Genomic DNA, 25403 nt, shown 5'->3' with positions numbered 1-25403 from the left:
GCTCTATACAAATTGGAAGATTTGTGTAGCCAGGCTCCATGTCCTTGGTAAGTGTGAACGTCCGGGCTGGGCACGTATAAAGGTTCCGCTTCCAAAAGGGCATTCTCTGCACTTCTGCATAGATAGTAGAAGCACGCCATGGCTGCTGCTTCGTCTTCTTCAGCGTCTGTGGCTCGGCAGACATGGGAGCTGGAGAACAACATCGTGAGCTTGGAGGGAGGAGGGGGCGAGTCGGACGCTGTCTATGTGTACGACGAGGCTGCGCAGGTGGCCATCCAGCAGCAGAAGCCCTGGACCCGTGACCCGCACTACTTCAAGAACGTCAGAATCTCGGCCCTGGCCCTCCTCAAGATGGTTGTGCACGCCCGTTCTGGCGGCACCATCGAGGTCATGGGCATCATGCAGGGCAAGACAGAGGGCGACACCATCATCGTCATGGATGCCTTTGTTCTCCCCGTCGAAGGCACCGAAACCCGTGTCAATGCCCAGGCCGATGCCTACGAATACATGGTGGAATACGCCCAAACTAACAAGAAGGTTGGTCTTCGTCTAGTCCATCTGAGATATTTGATCAAGATTACATGATGCCACATTAATCCTCCTCTTGAACAAAGTTCGAGTTGATTCTTGTTGTCAAGTTTATCCTAATCAATCGCCTTCGTGGACATAGTTCATGTTTTCTGATGTTTACTTGATGTCTCCTCAACCCTAATTGACTTCGTAGACCTATACCTTGGCCTCTCAAACGTTGATTGCTTTTTTTTTTTTTTCCTGGGAAAGAGATCCTTCTATTAGTCAAAAACAGCAGCCATAGGCTAAGTGTACATGCTCAGAACCCTGTTAAGAGGCAAAAGACAATGGGGAGGGTGGTTCCCTCCATGGCTGGCTGCTCTCACAAGGAAACTACCTCATAAGGGCACAACGGCCCCTGACCTGACCTTATGATGTATCATCTTAACACAGACTGGAAGTCTTGGTCATAAAGTGCCTTGCATAGCTTGTTTGGAATGATGTCAAACCAACCCTAATTGGCTTCCTAGGCATACCTCACAGTCTTCATTGGCATAGCTACCTATGTCATGTGCATGCCACATGAACGTGCTAATGCAGATTTGCAGCCAAGATTTATGGACATTGTTAGGGTTTGATTAGGCTCAATAGAAGGCTCAAAAGGCAGTTGGCAGTAAAGGATTCAGTCGGCTGGTCATCCAGGTTCACACCTGTGGACAACGCCTCTATTAAATGCTGGATTGTGGTGGACAGAAGTGGCCGACAGCAGTATAGATGACCGACTGGCAGATTTGGGGCCTATATAAGCCAAGGCACTTTATTGTGTTGATCGTCTCATTCCTTTTTGGGATAGATCATAGACTAGGACATATGTAGGACTATTTAATAGTCAAGATTCCTTTTTGGGTGTGCATAAGGCCACCAAGAATTTGTATAGACAAATATACTCTTTTGGTATTATTAATATTTTTGAAAAGTTTGTGTTTTTCTCTCTTCTCTCCAATACTTCTACATGGCTATATCTAGGTGTTCCTATGAAAGGTGCTTAGGGCTGAAAGAAGACATAGAGCTTCTCCGCATGTAACATTGGTATCAGATGTAGGCCCAAGGGAGCTAGGGTTACACATCGATGTGCTTAGTGTGTGCATGGTTTCGTGCCACTACTATAGCACTTTGATTGTCAGTGAGTATGGTAGTGGGTGCTTGTTGACACTCATGAAGATCAGCTATTAATCTCCTCAGCCATACACAATCTACTGTAAAGGTTGCCTTGTACTTAGCCTCACAAATAGATGTGGCAGCAGTGGGTTGCTTTTTGCTCAATCATGACATGCATGAATTCCCCAAAAAGAAACAATTCCCACCGGTGGATTACCATGTGTCATAGTCACCAACCCAGTGTAAATCATTGTAAGCATGTAAGTGCAAGCTGCCTCCCTTAGGATATACCAAAGCAAAATCCAGGGTTGTCGATAGAATCCATCTCATTTTGCATGGCTTGCACCCAATTGCTCATCCTTTTAGCCTCATCAAATGAATTTGGCTTATCTGCATCGCAAAAAGTACTCATGCAAGCAACATCTGCATGTTATCTTGCATTACGCGAACAAGCCCATGTCCTGCTACCAAGTGGAGCTGAAAGCTTGCTCTCCTATAAGGTACAGAGCATGTAACTATTTGGCCCTCCTAGTTCTATTTCACACGATGAAACCCTTGTCCGGACATCAGATAGGTGGAAGAAGGTATGGGGACAGATCAACAAAAGCTAGTAGGAAAATTGCACCAATTGAATGTTCCATGGGAGAGTACTGCTATGGATTTATCTTTGGATTACCAAAGTTAGGAAATGGGAATGATGGTATATGGACCTTTTTCAAGATACCAAGAAGATCAAACATATATGTCATCGGTTGGATCTTTTAGATCATTGGAGGATATATAATGCCTTCCATGACAGTTTATGGAAACCATACATAGGATTACCACCAGAGGAGCCTATATTGGAGGATCTTCCAGAGGTGGAAGAGCCAGAAAAAGAGGAAAGATAGTGGTCAAAAAATTCCTCTTGGAATTTGAGAATTATTCTCTATTGGATACGAAATAGATACCAAAGGAGTATTTCAAGGACTATCCAGAGATACTTTGAGCTTATGAAGAACTGGTTGGTCGAGATATATATTTGAAGTACAAGCATGATGTCATGCGATCAAGACAGATTCAAGAGGGAGGGATTGTACCCCTAGCCCTATTTATTGTATATATATATTGGATTGGAATTGATCATTATTTTGTTTATATAATGGTTTTTTGGACATGCTCTAGTTTGGGTGGCAACGATGCCAGATAGCCCAAGAAGCAAGATTTGTATTTGGGTGGCAACGATGCCAGACGACACATTGGACATCAACGATGCTAGATATTTTGGACTTCATAGTCGGCGGGCGGTCATTGCGACCAGATAGCCCAGATGACTATTGATAAATAGTTCGGCGATCGTTGCAACCAGATAGCGCAGATGACTGTATTGGACTTCCCAGTCGAGTGGTCGTTGCGACCAGATAGTCGAGATGACTATTGATAAATAGTCTGACGGTCATTGCGACCAGATAGCCGAGATGACTGTATTGGACTTCATCGTCGAGCGGTCATTGCGATTAGATAGCCCAGATGACTGTGTTGGATTTCATAGTCGGATGGTCAATGTGACCAGATAGCCCAGATAACTATATTGGATTTCATAGTCGGGCGGCTAATGCAACCAGATGGCCCAGATGACTATTGATGAACTCTCGGGCGGTCCTAGTGACCAGATGACCTTGAGGATAGATTGAGCGGTTTCCTTCGGGAGCCAGATTGCTCGGCATCAGTTTCCAATGAAACCAAACAAGACAATCCATGAACGGGAGGATCATTACTTGTGTATTGCATACTAATGTATGTTTGAATTTCTTTGACTTTGTGGGCTGTTTTTGATGTGTGGACAATGCTTGGATTTATGGCATGTGATAGTCCTCTGGGATCCAGACTACCTGCTAGTACCTAGAATAGCCAGTAGACGCGAATGATGCATACCTGTTTATTGATAGCTTCTGTCTAGTTTTTGCAGGAGGTAAGTACGCATTTATTTTATCTAACGCATGTGATAGGCCATGAAGAGATACCATCAAGAACAAAGCCATTGGTCAGAGAGAAGGCATAGAGATGTTGCTAGATGAGCAAATGACACCACAGACATGGGGAAAGACCACATGCACAAGCTCACCGGATAGGGCTAGTACTGGGAATATATGGATGTACTTGAAACATATGTATATACTTGGAACGTATGGATATGCTTGGAACCCTTGCTTTCTGGAGTTGAGGACAACTGTGATATAAGAGGGAGGGAATGTAACTATTGTCAGAGTTGGTGCAGCGGAAGCTTTACACAGGCAGTGAGCGAGAGAGAAGTTGACGCAGAGAGAGAGAGAGAGAGGTTGGCGAACAACGCTTGAACTTGATATTAGCAATGAATAGATTATATAATACAATGGTGGGCATGGGTATTTATACCCTCATGATGGAAATGGCCGACTCATGTAGCATAAACTAAATAATAATTTATACCCTTTACTAAGCCTCGTTCCCACATGAGATACTACTTTTAACACCCTCTCTGTAGCTCATAGTGGGCATAGATGAAGAAACCAAGTCGATGCAGATGCAACCATGGACACCCTAGCGTGGCCTTTGCTAGGTACACCTCGGATAATGCACCAATCAACCTGTCTCCACAAGAAAATGCCATCTTGAGCTTTAGCTGCCACATAGAATAATGAATTGCAGACAACTCCACATCCATGATCCCCCATTCGTTGAACTGCGAACACATCACGTTCAAAAAATCTCTGAATGCTTGAACTGTCACACACGACGCCCAAAATTCTGCTACACAATGAACCAGGAACTCATCCCATCCATAGTCTACTACCAATGAACTACGAACACATCACGTCCATAGATTTGTCAAGCTGTTCCATGCCAGATGCATGTGCCTTGAACTCCGACACACGGGTCCAAATCACCAAAACGGGAGCACAGACTGCCCCTCTCTGCCACTCACATGCCTCTCTCTGGCTGAAGCACGTGGTAGCATCCATCCACCAAGCTAGAATGCTGGAGCATGTGCCAGTGTAATCCTCGCCACACCGGCAGACGCCGTAGCATCCCTAGTAGAATCACTGTCACTGTCATCCTCGTCAGCTTTGCCTTTGCCTTTGTCATTCGTCGAGCCTTGAGCTTTAGCTTTGGATTTGCAATCCCGAGCCAAATGCCCTCGCTTTCCGCACTTATAACAACGGCTCCTCTACGCCCGAAGGCGATCTCGTCCAGGCTTTGGCCGGATACATGCAGCTTTAGGACACTTGCCTACTCGAGAGCTCCCCCTGCTACCCAGCCTGCACAAACCAGGGCCAATATGCACTCTGGATAACCGCCTGTAACGGCCGCCCGATTGGACGAAGGCCGGGCAGGGGCGGTAGGCTTTGATGGGCCACCACTCGAATCCGGGTACCACGCCGATGCCCGCTGGATTCGCCCTTCCTCGTTGCATCCGTTCTCCACCTCCGCCCTCCCGCAAGCTTTGCACCCCACTGCCTGCTCCTGCGTCGCTCCTTCCGGCGCCCCTGCACTGGACCCGTCCCCTTTGGATGACCCTTCTGCCCTCGCCATCACCGCCGCATGATGTCCAGGTCATCGTTGGCTCCTCTGTGCTGCAGCAGCCACCTTCTCCAACTCCTCCGTGTGCCCAAGAATCAACGAGCACTCAGCTCTGATACCATGTCAGAGTTGGTGCAGCGGAAGCTTTACACAGGCAGTGACCGAGAGAGAAGTTGACGCAGAGAGAGAGAGAGAGAGGTTGGCGAACAACGCTTGAACTTGATATTAGCAATGAATAGATTATATAATACAATGGTGGGCATGGGTATTTATACCCTCATGATGGAAATGGCCGACTCATGTAGCATAAACTAAATAATAATTTATACCCTTTACTAAGCCTCGTTCCCACATGAGATACTACTTTTAACAACTATTTGGTCCTCCTAGCTACATGATGAAACCCTTGTCCGGACACCAGATAGGTGGAAGAAGGCATGGGGATAGGGATCATATGGTTTGCTCAAGAAAAAGCACAAGTTTTGGTCAAAAAGCAAAGAAAAGCAAAAAGTCAAACTGGGTTGACTGCGAGCCAGGAGCACCACTCGCAAGGGGAGATTGAGCCGACCAAAAAGCAAAAAGCTGCTTTCTCAAAAAAGCAGCTCTAGGGCCAAAAAGCAAGGCCCTGAAATTAGAAAAGCAAAGCTAAAGAACTTTGACAAAAAGTTCAGTAATATTTTATTATTAAAAAGCAAAAAAGGAAAAGCAAAGAGTAAAAGGCAAAAGCAAAAGCACGGATAAGCTTTTGGTAAAAAGCAAGACTCTCCTCAAGTATAAAAAGGCTTGAATCCGTCTTGTAGCGCCATGAACTCTTAAGATCATTGAAGAAGCTTGAAGATCATCTACTTCAGCATCATCAAGGGAGAGTGTAGACCTTCATCATCATCAACACCATCGAGCTGTTGGAAAGGCCCACCATCAACACTGCTACCGCCGTCGCCATATTTCTGGGTTTGCGTTACCTTTCTGTGCAGCCTGCACTTGTGCGCATTGCCTGCTCCCGCCAGAACCTTCGCTGCCTTTGTACACCGCATGGACGTGCTACTGTTGCCGCCTCTAGCTAGCGCTTGCTAATGCCAACTTGAAGGATATCTTTGTGGTATTAGGCTTATACAGTTGCGGACAATGTATTTATAAGACGGAGGGGATGTCACCATTTGGTCCCTTCACCAGTCTTGACCAGTGGTTCACACACTGGGCGGAACCAAGGTGTGAACGGGGATTTTCCATAGAAGAAAGCTAGAGCATTTGCTGGCAAAGTTTGGCGTGAAAGATGGCCACACAGTAAAAGTAGCATGGGATTTTATTCATAAAAGTGACTTATAATGGTTGTAAGTCGGTGTGTTCACATATCATTAAAGGCGGGCTGGACTTATTATTATTTTGGGTATGGATCCCTGGACAGAAAGAGACGCCTAGCACAAACTTGGGCAACAAGCTGGGGAAAAAGCATGAAGTGGATATTTTTGGGCAAGTTTAGCCACTTTTGGAAAAGCATGGGCTATTTTAGGCTGGTCGACTTTATTAAAAGGGAAAGGAGGAGCTATCTTTTGGAAGAGAGGCGCTTGAGATGAGAGGCGGGCTGCAGATTTTTGGACGTGTCTCCCTCTTCTTCTTCGCTAGCCGTGCAGAACCTATTCTCTCTCTCTTCTCCTATGTTGGAACTGGTCGCCTGCAGTTTTGCTACTTTTCTTTCACTGATCGCTTACGGGACAGGCTGGCAGTTGTGCGTAGCTTTTCTTTCTCTTGATGGGCTGACCAGCCGTTTTCTGATAGCAACGACTCAGCAAACAGGACGTACAGTTATGGCCACACGTGTGGATGTGCAGGGCAGCAAACAGGCTGATAGCTGTGTACCTTTCTCTGGTTGGTCGGGCTGCAGCAGGAACTGGCCGTACAGCAGCTTCTCTCACTGAGTACTGGCCTTGTCATGTGCATCATAGATGCCATGGACATTCTCAGGGCTAGATCCAGAAGAGGCAGCCAGATAAAGAGCAGAGCACAGAGCAATCTTGGCAGTGTAGACTGAAGCAAGGCTTGGAGAAGAACCAAAAGAGGCTGTCGGCTGCCAGAAAGGCCTGTCGGCTGCATGAAGGAGGGTGCAGTGCCAGAAGTGTGTCGGCTGCAAGCGCTACAGGATGTGTGGATTTGAATCGAGTCGGGCAGCAGCATGCGCATCGTGAACCAGGAGTAGATCCAGTCGGCTGCGCTAAAAGGAGCCTTAAATGCATTCAGATCTGGCCAACCAGCAGTCGGCCAGTTCCTACATTGTCCAAGGGACCTATAAATAGGCCCAAGTGCTCACCATTGAACTCACTCACTCCCTCTAGCGGTTTGAGTCATTAGGGGTCCCATAGGGGACTGTTTTGGTGTATTCCACCTTTTCCAGAAGGCAGCCTAGGGCTGCAGACACCTTTTTGTACTATAGCAATATACTGAATTTCCAGCCACATCTCTCTCTCTCTCTCTCTACTCTCTCTCTATATCTGCGTTTTTTGCATCAGAAGGTTTCCAAGAGTGTTTAGGGCTGAAAGAAGACTCCCAGAGCTTCCGCGCGTTACATTGGTATTAGAGCATCATGCTCAGCAAAGCTAAACACTGATTCAGTCCCATATGATGGTGTACAGGTCCAAGGTACAGGAAAGTACACGGATGCGAAGCCCAAGGCAAGGAGCACAGAATCGTGAAGAACTCCAAGGAGGTTTGTTGGTGGTGTTCCACAGTGCCAAATGGGGATGGCAGTTCCGTGACCCAAATAGGTTCTCAGGCAACGGTCCCAAGGGAGGTTGATCCTCCAAGGGTGATGTGAGAGTGCCAGACTCAGTTCCAGGAATGAAGACCAAGACGGTGTTCAGAGTCAGGCCAGGAACGGATTGTGGACTAGAGGAAAACAGATGCATAGATCTTCGTCAGAGACAGAGTGGTTTGGAGAACAAGCCGGGTTTTCAGAGAAAAAGGGTTGCCAGGGATGGACGATGACAGAGGGACTTCGGGACAGGATTGGGATGATGACAGTCATCCAAGAGCAGGTTGGAATCCCGTCATCAAGTTTAGTAGAGGGGGATGTCATGTGCATCATAGATGCCATGGACATTCTCAAGGCTAGATCCAGAAGAGGCAGCCAGATAAAGAGCAGAACCAGGATGATAGAGCACAGGCAATCTTGGCAGTGTAGACTGAAGCAAGGCTTGGAGAAGAACCAAAAGAGGCTGTCGGCTGTCAGAAAGGCCTGTCGGCTGCATGAAGGAGGGCGCAGTGCCAGAAGTGTCTCGGCTGCAAGCGCTACAGGATGTGTGGATTTGAATCCAGTCGGGCAGCAGCATGCGCATCATGAACCATGAGTAGATCCAGTCGGCTGCGCTAAAAGGAGCCTTAAATGCATTCAGATCTGGCCGACCAGCAGTTGGCCAGTTCCTACATTGTCCAAGGGACCTATAAATAGGCCCAAGTGCTCACCATTGAACTCATTCACTCCCTCTAGGGGTTTGAGTCATTAGGGGACTGTTTTGGTGTATTCCACCTTTTCTCCAGAAGGCAGCCTAGGGCTGCAGACACCTTTTTGTACTATAGCAATATACTGAATTTCCAGCCACATCTCTCTCTCTCTACTCTCTCTCTATATCTGCGTTTTTTGCATTAGAAGGTTTCCAAGAGTGTTTAGGGCTGAAAGAAGAGTCCCAGAGCTTCCGCGCGTTACAGGCCTTACAGCTGTGTGCTGACCTCTGAGCTATTTCACACGGAAAATAGGGTTGGTTTGGGGCTGTTTGAGGCAGATTTTTGGACAGCCTTTGGGACTGTTTTTGGGGCTGATTTGGGACTGAAGGCCAAAGGAGTGTTAGGGTTAGGGTTTGGAGATGCTGCAAACAGACGTGGAGACCAACAGAGAGAGAACACGACTTCTTTGTATTCAGCTTGATCTAAAATGTGAAGTACAATAGCCACATAATAAGTGACCTAAAGAGATGTGTTCACATGTCCGGCCATAAAATGTGCCGGGTGGACCAAAACACCTATAAACTGCATATAAGTGAAACTAAGCTAAACTGGGGGAAAAAACCTCCACTAACTGAAGTAAAAAGTGCCCCAGTAATCTACTGATGATCACTAGCACTCCTCTGGGTGCATACACATCATAAAACGCAACAAACCTCCCTGGAGTGATATGTGATCACTGTACATCATCCACCAAAAGGAAACAAATTCAAAGCAATGCGGAATGCTTCGAATTTCGGACGTGGTAATGCCTTGGTGAAGATGTCTGCCACGTTCTGATCTGTAGGACAGTAGCTTAGACTGATATCTCCTGCCTAGAGTCTCTCCCGAACAAAATGATAGTGAATCTCAATGTGTTTCGTGCGAGCATGAAACACAGGATTCCTGGCCACAGCAATGGCACTCTGACTATCAGTATAGATAGGTGTAGGCTCCTCCACTGAAATATCCATATCAGTCAAACACACTCAACAGTAGTAGTGTAGGCTGCTCTGTACTCTGCCTCACAAGACGAAGTGGCCACTGTGGTCTGTTTCTTGCTTAGCCAAGAAATGCATGAAGAGCCAAGAAAGAAACAATTTCCACTAGTGGAATGTTTGGTATCAAAATCACCAGCCCAATCTGAATCACTGTAAGCGTGTAACTGCATGTCACCCCCTCAGGATAAAGCAATCCAAGAGACAAGGTACCCTGCAAATAACGGAATACACGCTTCACAGCTTGCCAATGTGACAACCGCGAGCTGTGCATGAATCTGCTCAATTGAGAGACTGCATACTGAATATCTGGCCTTGTATTACACAAGTAAATAAGGCACCCAACAGCCTGAGCATATGTAGTGGCATCAAAGGAAATACTGTCATCTTGTAGTGACAGTTTCATCCCAGGCTCCATAGGAGTACTAATAGGCTTGCAATCCTGAAATTTAAACTTCTCCAGAAGTTTAGCAACATACCGTGATTGCAACAACCCAATGCCTCTGTTATCCTGCACAAACTGTATGCCCAAATAGTAATGTACAAGCCCCAAGTCAGACATGTCAAATGTCTGTTGCAGTATCTCTTTAAAAGCTGCAATTTTGTCATCATTTGATCCCATGAGCAAGAGATCATCCACATAAAGACTGATGACCAGCAGATCTGTCTCTTCTTTCTTTACATACAGAGTGGCTTCTGATGGACTGTTCACAAATCCCTGAGTGAGTAGCAAAGCATCTATTTTTGCATACCAAGCTCGTGGAGCTTGTTTCAAACCATACAAGGCCTTTTTCAGCTTGCATACTTTCCCCTCATGACCATGTTCTGCAAAACCCATGGGCTGAAATACATAAACTTCCTCCTCGAGGTCCCCATGTAGGAATGCAGTCTTTATGTCCAACTGATGAACAACCCAACCACGGTGTGCAGCCAATGCAATGACACACCTAAGTGTCGACATACGGGATGTAGGAGCAAATGTCTCCTCATAATCAATGCCCTTCTTCTGTGCATAGTCCTTTGCAACTAGACGGGCTTTGTACCTGTCAATGGATCCATCTGCATGTCTTTTCAACTTATAGACCCATTTAGTACCAATTGCTTTCTTGCCTTTGGGCAGATCAACCAAATCCCATGTTTGATTTCTTTTAATAGAATCAAGCTCATCCTGCATGGCTTTGTTCCAATGCACATTATCTCGTGCATCCACAAATGAATCAGGCTCATCATCATCCTGTAAACTGGCTGCCATAACCAGATTCAAATCCATGATGTGTGCATGCTCATTGGTACGACCAGCAAGAGGACCCTCTAAATGGCTATCCTGTAATGTTCTCAAATACCATCTAGGTATGTGTCTGACCTGTGGTGCCTGCTGCCCCATATTTGGTTCAGCTTCTGGCTCATTTTGCTGCTGAATTTCTGCACCACCTACATCATTTGCTGGCTGTCCTGTACCCTCATGAGTTGGATCACCAACTGTAGAATGAAACTCCATAGGTAGTAGACCTTCAAACACATCATTTTCAGCCTGATTTGCCTCATAACCAGCCATGGATATTTCTGATTTTTCATCAAAAATCACATCCCGACTAGTGAATATCTTCCTGGATAGTGGGTCATATAACCGGTAGCCCTTGCTCTCACGGCTATACCCAACAAAAATGCATTTTGTGGCTTTATCATCCAGCTTCCTCCTCAACTCTTTGGGTATGTGTGCATATGCAAGACACCCAAAGATACGAAAATGTGATACAGAAGGCTTGCGGCCATGCCAAGCCTCAAAAGGAGTAATGGAAACCAATGCCTTTGTGGGACATCGATTCAAAATATGACAAGCACACATGACAGCTTCCACCCAAAAGATATGTGGTAGCCTCTTTGCCTTTAGCATACATCTGGCCATCTCCATGAGTGACCGATTCTTCCTTTCTGCAACCCCATTCTGTTGTGGAGTGTAAGGAGTAGTATACTAATGTTTTATACCTCTACTCCCAAGAAAGGAATTCAGCATGTGTGACACCTGAATTTTGATTTGAACTCTTTGGCTGAGTTTTTCCTTTACCCTTTTGACCTGTAGTAAATGCTTGTTCAGCATTTGTGTTCATATTCATATTCTTCCTCATTTGCTCTTCTTGTAGCAAGAGAGCAACAAGTTCCTGATACTTGAGGGGTTCAACAGCATTCCTCATGGTGAGGTTCAAAGAGGTATGAAAAGCCAAGTAAGATCTTGGCAAAGAGTGCAAGATGGTGGACACAAGCTGTGTCTCAGGAATAATCTCATCCACATTGATGAGTTGCTCTCTCAAATCCTACAGCTTGTTTAAGTGGCTAGACATATCATCTCCTTCATTCATTTTCTGATTTTCCAGCTCTCTTTTCAAAAATGAGATCCTAGCCTCATTACGAGCAGCGTACATCTGCTCCAAAGTCACCCATGCATTCTGTGAAGAGCCAGCTGAACGAATATGAGGTATAATAGACCTCTGTACTGACAATGCAATGAGTGACAAAGCTTGTGCATCCCTGGCATCCCATGTCTTTTGAGCATTTGTTCTTTGTACAGGCAATGGTTGCCCTGGAGCCTGTACCTGTTGTCCTCGTCCACGAGCACCCCCTTGGGGAGGAGTCTGTGGAGCCAATGGACCTGGACGTGGTTCATCACCACTAACAAAATCCCAAAGACCTTTTGCCACAAGCACATTTTTCAGCATAAAACTCCACAAGGAGTAGTTCGTGCCGTCCAATTTGTCTTCCTTAGACAAATACGTGAATACATCACTCTGCTGTTGATTTGCCATTATGCCTACGCACAATGTTGTACCTGTGTATCAAAAAACCCAATAGCAAGAACCCTGAAAACAACTGTACTCCACTGAATACAGTTCACCCAAATATGCCTGCACTCTCAATCCTCTGAATGTGCAGCTCAATGCACCAATGACTGAGTAGAGCAGCAAATGGCGTACACAATGCCAAAATGCCCAAATTTACTGCACCCAATACTGTGCAAAAAACCTGTAGACTTCTTTGTTAGAAAGTCTGCCTGTAGTGCCTGTAGATTTTCACAGAGAAAATAGTATTGCCCAAAAACAGAATTTTTAATGCTTACCACAGATTGATTGAGCAGATTGTGGTACATATGCAGGTACAGTCCACCAAAAGAGCAAGTACAGTTGACTGTACTGTGCAGGTACAGTCGACTTGTACTGTACAGGGCTGAATGCGACTGCAGGCAGATACTGTGCAGGTACTGAAGGCGGCGCTGACAGGTACGGAAGCTGCACAGTATAGAGTAAGGCGACCAGGTACAGTATACGGGCAGGCAGGTACAGTATGAAGGGTGCTGAAGCAGTCGACTGAATACAGTCGACAGTCGACGAGTGCAGTACGAGGCCCTACGTTCGTTGACAGATGCAGTCGGCGCTGACAGGTACGGTCGGCGCTGACTGTACGGAGCAGGTACTGATGTACGATGCAGTTACGGGCGCTGACTGGTGCAATCGGCGTTGACAAGATGCAGTCGGCGCTGACTGTACGGGCTGTACGGAATGCTTCAGTGCTCCTGTTGACGGCGGCGAACAGGTACAGCAGCTGCAAGCGAACAGGTACAGTCGGTAGCTGATCGGTTACTGCAGACGGAGCACCGTGTACAGGCAGATGTACGGGCAGATGTACCAAATGAAGGCTACTGTGTACAAGCACGGCAATGGCAGGCCAACCAGCTCTGATACCAAATGAAGGCCAAAGGAGTGTTAGGGTTAGGGTTTGGAGATGCTGCAAACAGACGTGGAGACCAACAGAGAGAGAACATGACTTCTTTGTATTCAGCTTGATCTAAAATGTGAAGTACAATAGCCACATAATAAGTGACCTAAAGAGATGTGTTCACATGTCCGGCCATAAAATGTGTCGGGTGGACCAAAACACCTATAAATTGCATATAAGTGAAACTAAGCTAAACTGGGGGAAAAAACCTCCACTAACTGAAGTAAAAAGTGCCCCAGTAATCTACGGATGATCACTAGCACTCCTCTGGGTGCGTACACAGCATAAAACCCAACAGGGACAGCCTTTGGTGTTGTTTGTATCTTGGCTTCAGGCTGAGATCTGGGCAAGAGTTGTGCTGACGCTTTGTGGAAAATCCGGTGTTGTATGCACCTGCACCTTGTGTTTTTGTAAAAGCTTCTATCTGAATAAAGAAGTTCCTATGGGGGGCCGGCCGTTCCAGCTTAGTGCGGTGTTTTTATATTGTATATGGTTCTTATGCTATGTTTTCCATGCTCTGTCTGGTATTTGGAAGTGCTGGTATATTATTGTTTCGGGTCCCACCTTTGCACCTTCTGTTGCCAGCTCCAGCCAGCAGCACAGCCAGACAGCCTGCGCCAGCCGTCCAACCGCCTATACGCTAGCACTGCTGTCAGCAGAACTAGCACCATTGATAGGAGTTGGTGCTGCACCTGTCGCCAGCCACCTGGCCGCCACTTGGTTTTACTGTACAGACCACCGCCACCGGATATCACTGCCATTTGCAATTGAATCGGTTGCCGTATTGCTGAGACATCTCCACCTGGTTGCTATCATCGGATATTTGTGCCATTCAGTTACGGGGATCAACCCTGGATAATACACTTTTGTTCAATCCTTCTTGTGGATTGTCTTCATTCTCAGTTTGGACAACAAGCATACAGTAGACCATCTTATATTTCATCATCTACTTATACCACCTGTACTTTGTGTACAAATTTGGGGGTTTTGTTGAGCTTGGATTTGGATATTGGATATTAGATCTGGTACGAGTCCGATGAGAGATTCTTGTGGGTCATCCCCGTGGTGTGCTTGGCATTAGAGATCATGTGCCTCGACATCGACTCCGACTTTGGATACTACATTGACATATTTGTTTGCTTTTGTATTCATTGATGTATTGATCCTGGCTTGCAAGCCCATGCTTTGTTCCTGAATAAATTCCTGAAAGGAGGCGGGGCTTGTTCCCCGCTCAATGTGTGTACTGGGCAAGTTCCCTAAACCCTTCTCTCTCTCAACTGCGCAACTGCGCCCGTTTCCTCCCGTTGGCACTATGGCTTGCCGTCACCCGTGACCCGCACCATGCATGAGCCTTGAGGCTTGGAGCCCTAAGCCGCCTATAAGGCTTGAGCTCTCCTCTCTCTCCCACTCTCTCACTCTTGGCCAGCCGCCCCACTCCCTCTCCCCACTCTTGAGCTTAAGCAGCAAGCGCTCTCTCTCTCTCTCTCTCTCTCTCTCTCTCTCTCTCTCTCTCTCTCTCTCTCTCTCTCTCTCTCTCTCTCTCTCTCTCTCTCTCTCTCTCTCTCTCTCTCTCTCTCTCTCTCTCTGTCCCCCCAGCTCGCCAGTTCGCCTCTCTGTCCCCAGGTTTTCGCCCCTTCGCTGCCCAGTTCGCCTCTCTGCCCCCTTTCGCCCCTTCGCTGCCCAGTTCGCCTCTCTGCCCGCTTTCCCCCCAGCTCGCCAGTTCGCCTCTCTGTCCCCAGGTTTTCGCCCCTTCGCTGCCCAGTTCGCCTCTCTGCTCCCGTTTTGCTCCCTTTCCCCACCCACCCTTGCTCAGGCCCCCAAGGCAGCAACATAACTCTCTCTCTCTCTCTCTCCTCCCTACCTGTGGGAAGGACTGCAGAGTGATTTGGAGGAATGGCCCCGAGTCTCCAAGAGAAACTCGAGGCCCTCGAGATGGCAATGAAGGCATTAATCAAGGAGAACAAGAAGACATCCGATTCCAACCTCAATGAGGTGGAAAACAAACTACACAAGCACATCATAGCTCTCGAAGCACGGGTCACGAACCTCGAACAAGAGAACACGGCACTCAAGGAGGAGGTGAGTGCATTGAAAGTGGAAATGGTAGCCATCAAGAATGCTGAGAAGGAAGAAGGGGAGATCAATGACAACACTCTCACGGCCATCAAAGAAGAGATCTCCAAGGAGATCACAAAGGACATGAGGGAAAGCTCGAAGCCAAGCAGTCAGGATGGGTCGAGGTGGTGAAGAAGAACATCCGTAAAGAAGTGAGGGAGGAAACTCAAAGGGAAGAAAACCAAATCATTCACACCACCATTGAGGAGGAGAAGATGAGGCATGCCCGCCGCCTCAACATTCGAGTCACAGGTTTAGCCGAGACACCCGACTCCACTCCCGAGAAAGATGGACAGCTTCTATGCATGAAGCTCGGCTACAAGGAAGAGCACCCTCTCCCCTTCACCAAAGCATGGAGAGCCGGGAAAGACTCAACACGCAAGCGAGCCCTCATCCTACAGTTTGCAGGAGAGACGGAGAGGGTCACCTTCATGAGGAAGAGGGTCATACTACGGGGTTTAGAGGGAGCTCCTATTTTCTTGGATGATGATCTCACGAGGATGCAGCTTGAGCATAGGAGAACTTGCATGCCACGAGTCTTACACGCGAGGAGAGAAGGCAAGAAGGCCTTCTATCGAGATGGTCGGGTCATCATTGATGGCCGGCCCATGGATTAGCGGTTTGGGGCCTATGGGACACAGACCAGGCCACTGACAGAGATACACATAGCAGTATGGAACTGTAATGGTTCACTATGGGTGCAGCCTGGACGACTGGAGCATGTTATGGTGGGGAGAGACATCATACTTCTGACAGAGACACATCAGAGCCCAGAGAGAGGGCTACCTCGAGTAGAGGGATTCCAGTGGGAGTCAGCATACAGGAGGACCACACGCCAGGGTACCTCGAGAGGGTCGGGGGGAGTAGCAATCCTATTCACACGGGAGCTACAGGGGAGACTGAGAGTGGTAGCACAGGATCCAGAGGCCAGATACATGTGGATCAGCTTACAGCTCTCACAGGACAGGGTTATATACATAGCTCTATGTTACTTTTCTCCATCAGGATCCTCCTACGTCATTACAGAGGACATGCCACAGGAGGAGGAGATAGGAGCCTCGCCATACACTTGTCTGTCAGAGGAGATTATGCATTATTCTACACTAGGGGAAGTATTTCTTACGGGCGACTTCAATGCCCACACACAGAGCAGACAGTGTGAGGTGTATGACTATGATGACATGGAGATCCTCCACCCTGTGGATCCAGAGGAGATAGGGGCTAGTCGGGCATCAGAGGACACTGGACCAGACAGAGGGCATTATGGGGACCACTTACTAGAGTTGGGAGCCAGGCATCGTCTCGTTATTTATAACGGGATGCTACAGTGGCCGGGATCAGGAGGGCTGACATGCTTCCCACATGGGGGTCATACACGGACTGGAGGCACGGTGGTAGACTACATTATGGGGTCTTTGGAGGCATCACAGCTTGTCACCTCATTCTCCATTCCACCTCGTCCTATTGGGGCAGATCATACATACTTGGCATTTTCACTAGCCGGATCACCAGTATCACCAGCCCCCCACATACCGACGCCACACACTACCATCTACTTCACACATGACATGGCAGACATATACACTGGCAGAGTAGAGGATGGACTCCTACTCATGGATCCCCTGGCATCTATGGATACCATTACAGCCCAGCTTGCATCACTCCTACACACGGCTGCATTACAGAGCTTCCCACATCGTGTACACTCAGGAGAGCCTGCGAGACCTGGGACTATGCCCCAGAACAGATGGTATGATGACGAGTGCAGAGCCCTATACTCACGACTCCGCATACAGAGAGCCTTGGGAGCCATCACAGAGCAGGAGTTGAGGAGAGAGATGAGGAGACTTACTCGCCGCAAAAGGCGGGCCTTCGCAGAGATACAGGAGCTAGAGATCTTTCATTTCTTCATGAGTAGAGATAGCCCTGTCTCATGGCGGCACTTCAGAGAGCCCCGGACCCCGACGCCTATTGCAGACCCACAGACATGGCACACATATGCAGAGGGTCTATACCATGCCCCACAGCAGCCACCTATACCTCAGCCACAGGAGCCTCGACCTACCACAGCTAGCTTCTTTACCCACTCGATGGTACAGGAAGCTATCCGCCGCCTACAGCATGGACGGGCCGCCGACCATATGGGCCTGCAGGGTGAGCATCTCATATATGCAGTAGATTCTTTAGCTCCTTTTCTTGCACACCTGTTTAACAGGGCACTAGCAGAGGGTTTGCCTGCGGAGTGGACGATGCACACCATTGTGCCGATTCACAAAACAGGGGATATGCTCGATCCGAGCAACTACAGGACGGTTATGGTTGGCCACGTGCTAGCCAAACTCTATGGTGCAGTGCTGGAGCAGGAGCTTAGCTTATATGCTGAGCGAGCAGGTTTACGCTCATCAGGGCAGGTAGGCTTCAGGAGAGCTTTCTCTACCACTGACCATGTATTCACTTTGAGATGTATGATTGATCAGGCCAGAGTGAGGAAGAGAAAGCTCTATTGCTGCTTTGTGGATTTCCGCAAGGCATTTGACACAGTACCACGAGAGATGCTCTTTCAGCGCCTGCAGTCTCTTGGCATACCAGCAGATATGACATGGGGCATCTATGCATTATATGAGCAGGTTTTTGGGCGAGTCAGATGTCCAGGAGGTATGTCCGAGACTATTGCTAGCACCATTGGTGTGAAGCAAGGATGCCCACTTTCCCCCACGCTATTTGGGTTATACATTGATGAGGTGGCTGACTTCATTACACGGGGAGGCGGAGATGGAGTGGATTTAGCAGGTACCTCAGTACATATTATGCTCTATGCTGATGATATTGTATTAGTGTCTGAGTCCCCAGGTGGTCTACAGCAGCATCTACATGCACTCCATGATTTCTGCACGCAGAGGGGTCTTACTGTGAACCTTGGGAAAACCAAGGTTATGGTCTTTCATACATCGAGACAGGGCAGGAGTCAGCTGACATTCACTCTCGCAGGATGCCAGGTGGAGGTGGTGACATCATACGTGTACCTAGGGGTTACCTTCTCTGCAGCAGCCACACGCTTTACCATGGGTTCAGCAGCCAGAGCTAGATTGACACGGGGATATGCAGCATTGGCTATGCTAGAGAGACAGTGCCACCAGGCGCATTTTCAGGAGCCCCGGACGAAGGGGTGGCTATTTGACACATTAGTCACACCGGCATTGATGTATGGAGCAGCAGTATGGGCGCCAGGCCTTGCTACTCATTGGTGGACACAGATAGAGAGACCACAGGCCCTCATGATGGCACGCATGATACGCAACAAACCGTCAGTACCTCATGACATTATCCGAGCAGAGTTTGCTGCGCCTCCTATGATGGTAGAGGCCATATTTCAGACTATATGCCTGCTAGACAGATTCAGAGAGATGCCACATGACAGATTATCATACAGAGCTTTTCAGGCATCTAGACAGTTGGCTGAGGCAGGAGACAGAGGATCATGGTATGCACAGGTCACACATTGGTTCTCACAGCATGGCCTAGACATGGATCATCTACCACCATTCCAGTATGACAGGGATGCACCACATATCCGTCTCTCTCATAGTGAGAGGAACAGAGTATTGAGACAGGATCTATGGCAGCTCTATACACGAGAGACATGGATATCGCCTACACAGCCTCTTCCACCGAAGATGCTATACTACAGAGATCACTTCATGAGTATCACTGATGATGGATTTATAGAGAGGCCTAGATACATGGAGGGCTTTTTACCACACGGCTCCCGAGTGGCTATTGGTCAGCTCAGAGTTTCATCACACCGATTGGAGATTGAGACTGGCAGAGCAGCACGGATCCCCCGAGAGGAGAGGGTATGCAGATTGTGCAGAGAGGAGGTGGAGAGTGAGGAGCATTATGTATGCAGATGCAGAGCATATACAGCCATCAGAGAGAGATATCCCATTTTATTCAGAGAGCCACATTCCCTACGCCAGATCTTTGAGACAGCAGACCAGCGCATACTGGGGAGATACATTCTAGACATACAGCGCCACAGAGAGACATTATTACAGGCTCAGACAGCTCCAGAGGGGGGGCGACAGACACAGATTACTACATTTTTTCAGAGATCCATACCCCTCCCAGCCCCTACACGGCAGGGAATTACTCTCCAGAGAGCAGAGACACTTAGAGCCCGCAGGAGACAGAGGACACCTGGCTTTCGGACACCACGCCTATACCAGAGAGAGATGACAGAGATCAGAGCTCAGTTTTACAGAGAGGGTGCGGAGCGACTGGCTCGCTTCAGAGCACACCCAGGCATGTTCTTCAGGGAGCTGTGGACACCCCCTTCACTGATGTATACCATTTTATACCCCCAGTATGGTACAGGATGGAGCTAGCTAGGTTGCATATCATGATTGTATACTCCATGCATATAGCTTTGCATTCTCCTAGTAATAGAGCTCCATCCCCTGCACACCCAGATTCAGCTTTTTTATTCAGTACTTTTTCATTTTGTTGGGATGACAGAGGATACCCCATACAAGTACTCCGATTTGTCTCATAGGCCGAGTTCGGTCTTTTGGAAGACGTTAATAAAATCTTTCTTTCTTTCTTTCTTTCTCTCTCTCTCTCCCTTTCTCTAACTTCTCTTTCTATATATCCATCTTTTGGATATGTGGTTGAATCTGTCATGGCATGCCCTGTTGGGCTTACAGGGTAGCCAACGAGGCACAACTCTAGCCTCTTCCGTTGCCATTTGCGCTTCCTCCATTGCTTCCTTTGCATTTTGAGCTGTAATGAGTTGATTTATGGGCTGATTTTGAGCACCTATATGCTGTACATTAGGCAAAGTTGATGGTTGATATGTTGTGCCATCAATTCCCAATGGGAGTAGTCCTTCAAACATGTCATGTGGGCCTTTAGGTGGCTGTCCATAAAATTCAGCCAATGGCTGGTCTGAATTTTTAGCAAACACGTCTCTTTTGTCCAAATCCTTTGTGTGGAAGGATTATAGAGACTGTACCCTTTACTACCACTATTGTAACCCACAAATATGCACTTAGTAGCTTTGTCATCAAGCTTACCTTGCAATCGCTAAGGTACATGTGCATAAGCAATACATTCGAAAACTCTTAAGTGATCAACTTTAGGTTTTCTCTCGTGCCGGGCCTCATATGGCGTTAGGGCATCTATTCAAAACATGTGTAGCACACATGATTGTCTCCATCTAGAATTTATGAGGTGAAACTTTGCCTTTGACCGTGCATCTAGCCATTTCCATCAATGACATGAACTTTCTCTCTCAGCAACACCATTTTGCTAAGGAGAGTATGGCATCGTGCATTGATGCATTATCCCTTTTTCTGTCAAAAAGCTTTGAAAGCAAGACATGTATTTGTTAGCATATATCATCTCCTATTGGTGGCTTTTGTGGTGTTTACGGGGGCCATTTCTATGCTCTGGCATTTCCCATATTTTTTTTCCTAATTTTTTCCTATTTTATGGGCCTTTGATGTGGGTTGCCCACCCTTTTTATGGAGATTTTACCTATTTTCAGGTTGTGTAGGAGACTAGGAGGCAATTGGCGAGCTCATATAGGAGTATACATATGTGCTGCCCTCTTTCTCATTTTTCATCATTCCTTGATCATTCTTGATCACTCTGGTGAGCACTTTCCTAGTATCTGTTTCTGCAGTCTTTCATCTATGATCGAGGACGGCGTCTCTAGCTTCTTGGAGTTCACTCAGCATCCGGTGCTGAGAGGGGGTGTTAGACATCATCTCCTTGCTCAATGCTGCTGATTTCCTGTTTGGTATCCTATTTTAGCCTGTAGGGCTGACCATGTTAGCTAGAGGGGTCGGTCACCTCTCACTTATTTTACCCAGAGCTCGATGGTGATGCGTCTCCTACGTGCGTTAGTCTTCCGCTGCGCATTCTGACATCACATACATGTGTTGGTGGCAGCTCTACACGAGGCATGTCTTGCATTATTTGATGCTTTTGTACTAGCATCAAACTGCTATAATTCACATGCCCAAACTTGGCATGCCACAATTCTGCCTCTTGCATGGCAAGTGGAAACCACATGAGCATCATGCTCTCTCCTTTCAAACCTATCAAGCTTGTATAACCCGTGGTACAATGTTCTAGATGTGACTACTCTTACGGTCTCTGAATGTGCACATGTTGTCCCAAAGTTCACTGCATATTTTCTTTTAGCAAAAGAGGAGACGGACATCAAATTCTTCTTAATCCCAGGTACATACAATATATCTGGAAGACATAAGTCTATGCCACCTGTTGTTGTGAGGATCACCTCACCAACTCCCTTGATTGGATAAGAAGAATTGTTTGCACATGTTACTCGTTTGCCCTCAGGGGCAACCATAAGCTTCTTAAATAAATTCCTTTGTGAGGTTGTGTGTTTAGAAGCACCACTGTCAAAGTACCATCCATGTGTCAAGTCTTTCATTGACACTGAGAGACATATGCTCTAATGATGCATCATAACTGCAAACAAGAAAAGTCCACTCATCCTGCACAATATTTACTTTTGCTTTTCTTTTTCTTTTCCTTTACAAGCCGCTTTCTGCACTCATTTACATAGTGACCTTGCTTTTTGCAGTAGTGACACTTGCCCGCTTGCTTGCATCATTCTTAGCCTTTTGTGAAGGCTGTCCCAAAGTTTTTGTTATGTAATTTGCAAAGTTTGTGCTATGCATTTGTTCTCACCATTTAGTAAGGTTGGTAGTGCATGCAGTGATAAAAAAAGATTTTAAGTCATTGAGTCCTCAAATCCTTTACAATGCTTGAGGATAACCATACATAGAACCTTGCAATGAAGCTCAAATCCATTGGTTTCATTGGCTCTAAAGACATACAGAGTGAGCCTTCATATGGGTGTTGCATTTCAATGCTTAGAAAATGCAACCATTGTATTCCAAGGACATTGTGTTTTCTTCATGCCACCATGCTCACACTTTTGATAAGACATTAACATTGTATTCTAAGGACATTGTGTTTTCTTCATGCCACCATGTTCACATTTTTGATGAGACATTAACATTGTGTCTGCCGAATTGATAGTATGCATCATGTTAACTGCACCCAGTCTAGGGGGCAAATGCATGCCTATCTCTACTCCTTCCCAAATGTGATGCTCCTTGATTTTTACCTTGTGATTTTTATCAATAGAATCTTGTTGTGTTGCCATACCAATCTCTTCATTTGGCGTGTTTATGGGCTGATCATGTGAAGTTGCAAATTGTCATTATTATTTACATAATCCATTGGTGTCACGTGCATCCCGCACTTGGATGTCACGTGGACATATCTGTATAGCAGGTGCAAGACCTTGAGTGGTAATTGATCCTGATGTCACGGGGACATATCCGTACAGCAGGTGCACAACCTAGAGTTGTAACTGGTCCCTTGTAAGCCCAGTCCGGGACAAGTCAACCAGGGTTCCACTCTAAGCATCCAGGGTCGTGGTCACCTAGAGCTGTAACTAGTCCCTTGTAAGCCGAGTCCGGGACAAGTCAACCAGAATTCCACTCTAAGCGTCCAGGGTCAGGTGTACAAGTCCCGTACGTGTTGGTCAGGTGTGCGAGTCCCGCACATGGAACAGTTTCAGTCCGTGTATGGGACTTGTACACCTGACCGTGGACGCTTAGAGTGGAACCTTGGCTGACTCGTCCCGGACTGGGGCTCACAAGGGACCAATTACCACTCGAGGTCCTGCTCCTGCTGTATAGATATGTCCACGTGACTATTGGGTGCTTGAAAACCTCACTCGCTCGTGAGGGTTACTTTGGCAAACAATTTTGGATGATTATTTGCTTTCTGGAGTTACCCTTGTAATTGTTTTTGGCCCTATGTACTTAAAGTTCTAGTTTTTTTACCATAGGAACAATGTCTGCTGCTAGAATCATTTCTAACTTAACAAGGATTCAACTTACATGGTAGACGAGCTCATGTTTTGGTGCTTTTGTTGTTCCTTGATTCAGGTCGGACGGCCTGAGAATGTGGTGGGGTGGTATCATTCCCATCCTGGTTATGGTTGCTGGCTTTCTGGCATAGATGTGAATACCCAGATGCAGAACCAGAAGTACCAGGAGCCTTTCTTGGCAGTTGTGATTGATCCCACCCGAACTGTTTCCGCTGGGAAAGTTGAAATCGGCGCTTTCCGAACATATCCGGAAGGTTACAAACCTTCAGATGAACCACCCTCTGAGTATCAGACTATCCCCCTCAACAAGATAGAAGATTTTGGTGTTCATTGCAAGCAGGTACAATCCTTACTCAAGCAGTTTGAATCAATGTGAAGACTAATGTCCCCTGTTGAAGGCCATAAATCTGAGCTTCTTTGTTGCATTACAGTATTACCCTCTGGATATAACGTACTTCAAATCATCATTAGATTCACACCTGCTGGATCTTCTCTGGAACAAGTATTGGGTGAACACGCTCTCATCATCTCCTCTCCTTGGGAATCGGGATTATGTTGCTGGTCAAGTCTCTGACTTAGGTAAGCATGATAACACTAAGTCTGGCAAACTTAGGTGCTTTACAGACATAACCCCTTGTGTCCGTTAGAAGGGGAGATCTCATGGGTATCTCCCGTGTCCACCAACCCCCTCGTGTCCAATGGTGCTGTGTGGGGCAGATGTCTGTAAAGACCCTTATACACTGCTGCCTGATAGATGCTGAACAAGGTTTTTTTTCCTGAAGCTGAGAAGTTAGAACAAGTGGAGAATCAGTTGGCACACTCTGGACGTGTTGGAGCATTCTTTAATCCGCCACAGAGGAAAAAAGAGGTAATCTACATATAAGTTTATGCCTGTGGGCGCCTCATATGATCACATACTAAAAAAAATATGCGCGAATTTGTATCTGGTACATGTGCTATGTACTCTGAGGGCACATTTCACGCATGCAAAATTGCTTGCATGGCAGGTGCACTTGCAAAGCACGCCTAGAATAAAGTCGAGTACCTTGTCATGGCTAGGTGGACCACCCCCCTTTTAATGTGGACCAAGATAAAAGCCTCAAATGGGGACTCATTTAGGGAACTATGATGCTGTTGTAACACAAGCAAGTGTATGAACACAGTAGGCTGGTGTTCTCTTAACTCATAGCTGTGATAGAAGCATAGTTCCCATTAGCACAGCAGCATGTGCATGAAAGAAGGGCCATGTGTGTTAAAATTTTGTGCAGGCCATAAGCTGGGGACACCACTGCCTTGGTGTAGCAGTCTGGCAGAGACTTGGGTTAGGTGTTGGAGCATGCACACGTCCACTGTGGGATCTTATGGGTGGTATGGCAAGATGCACCTGTTGGTCCCATGCTAACACGTGGATGGTTCTTCAATGGTGTTTCCAGGAGGAATCACAGCTAGCCAAAATCACAAGAGACAGTAGCAAGATAACAGTAGAGCAAGTTCATGGTCTCATGTCCCAGGTATGTGCTTTGCTCATAAAAAGTGAGTATATCATGTGTGGCTTTCCATGTGGTTCAACTTAACCCTTCTTTTTCTTTTCTTAAGGTTATTAAAGATGCCCTGTTCAACTCAGTTTCCCCTTCATCAGCTCCCGCATCAAATCTGCTTGACGTACTTGGTCCCGAGCCCATGGTAGAGGCTTAGAGCTCATACATCTCAAACAGTCACAGCAGCATTGCAGCACCTCTTTGTGGGTCTAGTTTTGATGCCTTGCATAGGAGTCACTTCAATGTTATAAACGAACTTCACAAATTTTGGATTTCATCCAATTATGGACTTCATACTGATTTTATTATATGGGCGCTTAAAGGCAGTTCTTGCTTATTGGAAATTTAGCTACAAATTCAACTTGTAAA

At 46.8% G+C, this 25403-nt stretch overlaps 1 protein-coding gene across 2 annotated transcripts; it reads left to right on the top strand.

Moving 5' to 3' along the window:
• LOC147611684 (COP9 signalosome complex subunit 5-like) lies at positions 1-25403 on the top strand. 2 transcript variants are annotated; one of them, XM_086784735.1, is made up of 6 exons: positions 1-537; positions 23555-23836; positions 23928-24075; positions 24279-24364; positions 24930-25007; positions 25093-25403. In XM_086784735.1, the coding sequence occupies exons 1-6, from the start codon at positions 139-141 to the stop codon at positions 25189-25191; spliced, it is 1092 nt and encodes a 363-aa protein (XP_086640861.1). In that variant the 5' UTR covers positions 1-138; the 3' UTR covers positions 25192-25403. The 2 variants fall into 2 exon arrangements, with proteins under 2 accessions (XP_086640861.1, XP_086640862.1); XM_086784736.1 differs by lacking the exons at positions 23555-23836; positions 23928-24075; positions 24279-24364 and having other exon boundaries at positions 9-537.

This window comes from Cibotium barometz, chromosome 47 (assembly GCF_041138505.1).
Source record: "Cibotium barometz isolate CiBa-2024 chromosome 47, ASM4113850v1, whole genome shotgun sequence".
NCBI classification, from domain to species: Eukaryota; Viridiplantae; Streptophyta; class Polypodiopsida; order Cyatheales; family Cibotiaceae; genus Cibotium; species Cibotium barometz.
The sequence above is the reverse complement of the archived record's forward strand: the minus strand, read 5'-3'. Positions and strand labels throughout refer to the sequence as shown.

Bases quoted from the DNA above. Each gene is read 5' to 3' on its own strand.
- LOC147611684 (XM_086784735.1), top strand. From the start codon at position 139: ATGGCTGCTGCTTCGTCTTCTTCAGCGTCTGTGGCTCGGCAGACATGG. The intron at 23,837-23,927 runs GTACAATCCTTA...GTTGCATTACAG, and splicing joins TTGGTGTTCATTGCAAGCAG to TATTACCCTCTGGATATAAC. The intron at 25,008-25,092 runs GTATGTGCTTTG...TCTTTTCTTAAG, and splicing joins TTCATGGTCTCATGTCCCAG to GTTATTAAAGATGCCCTGTT.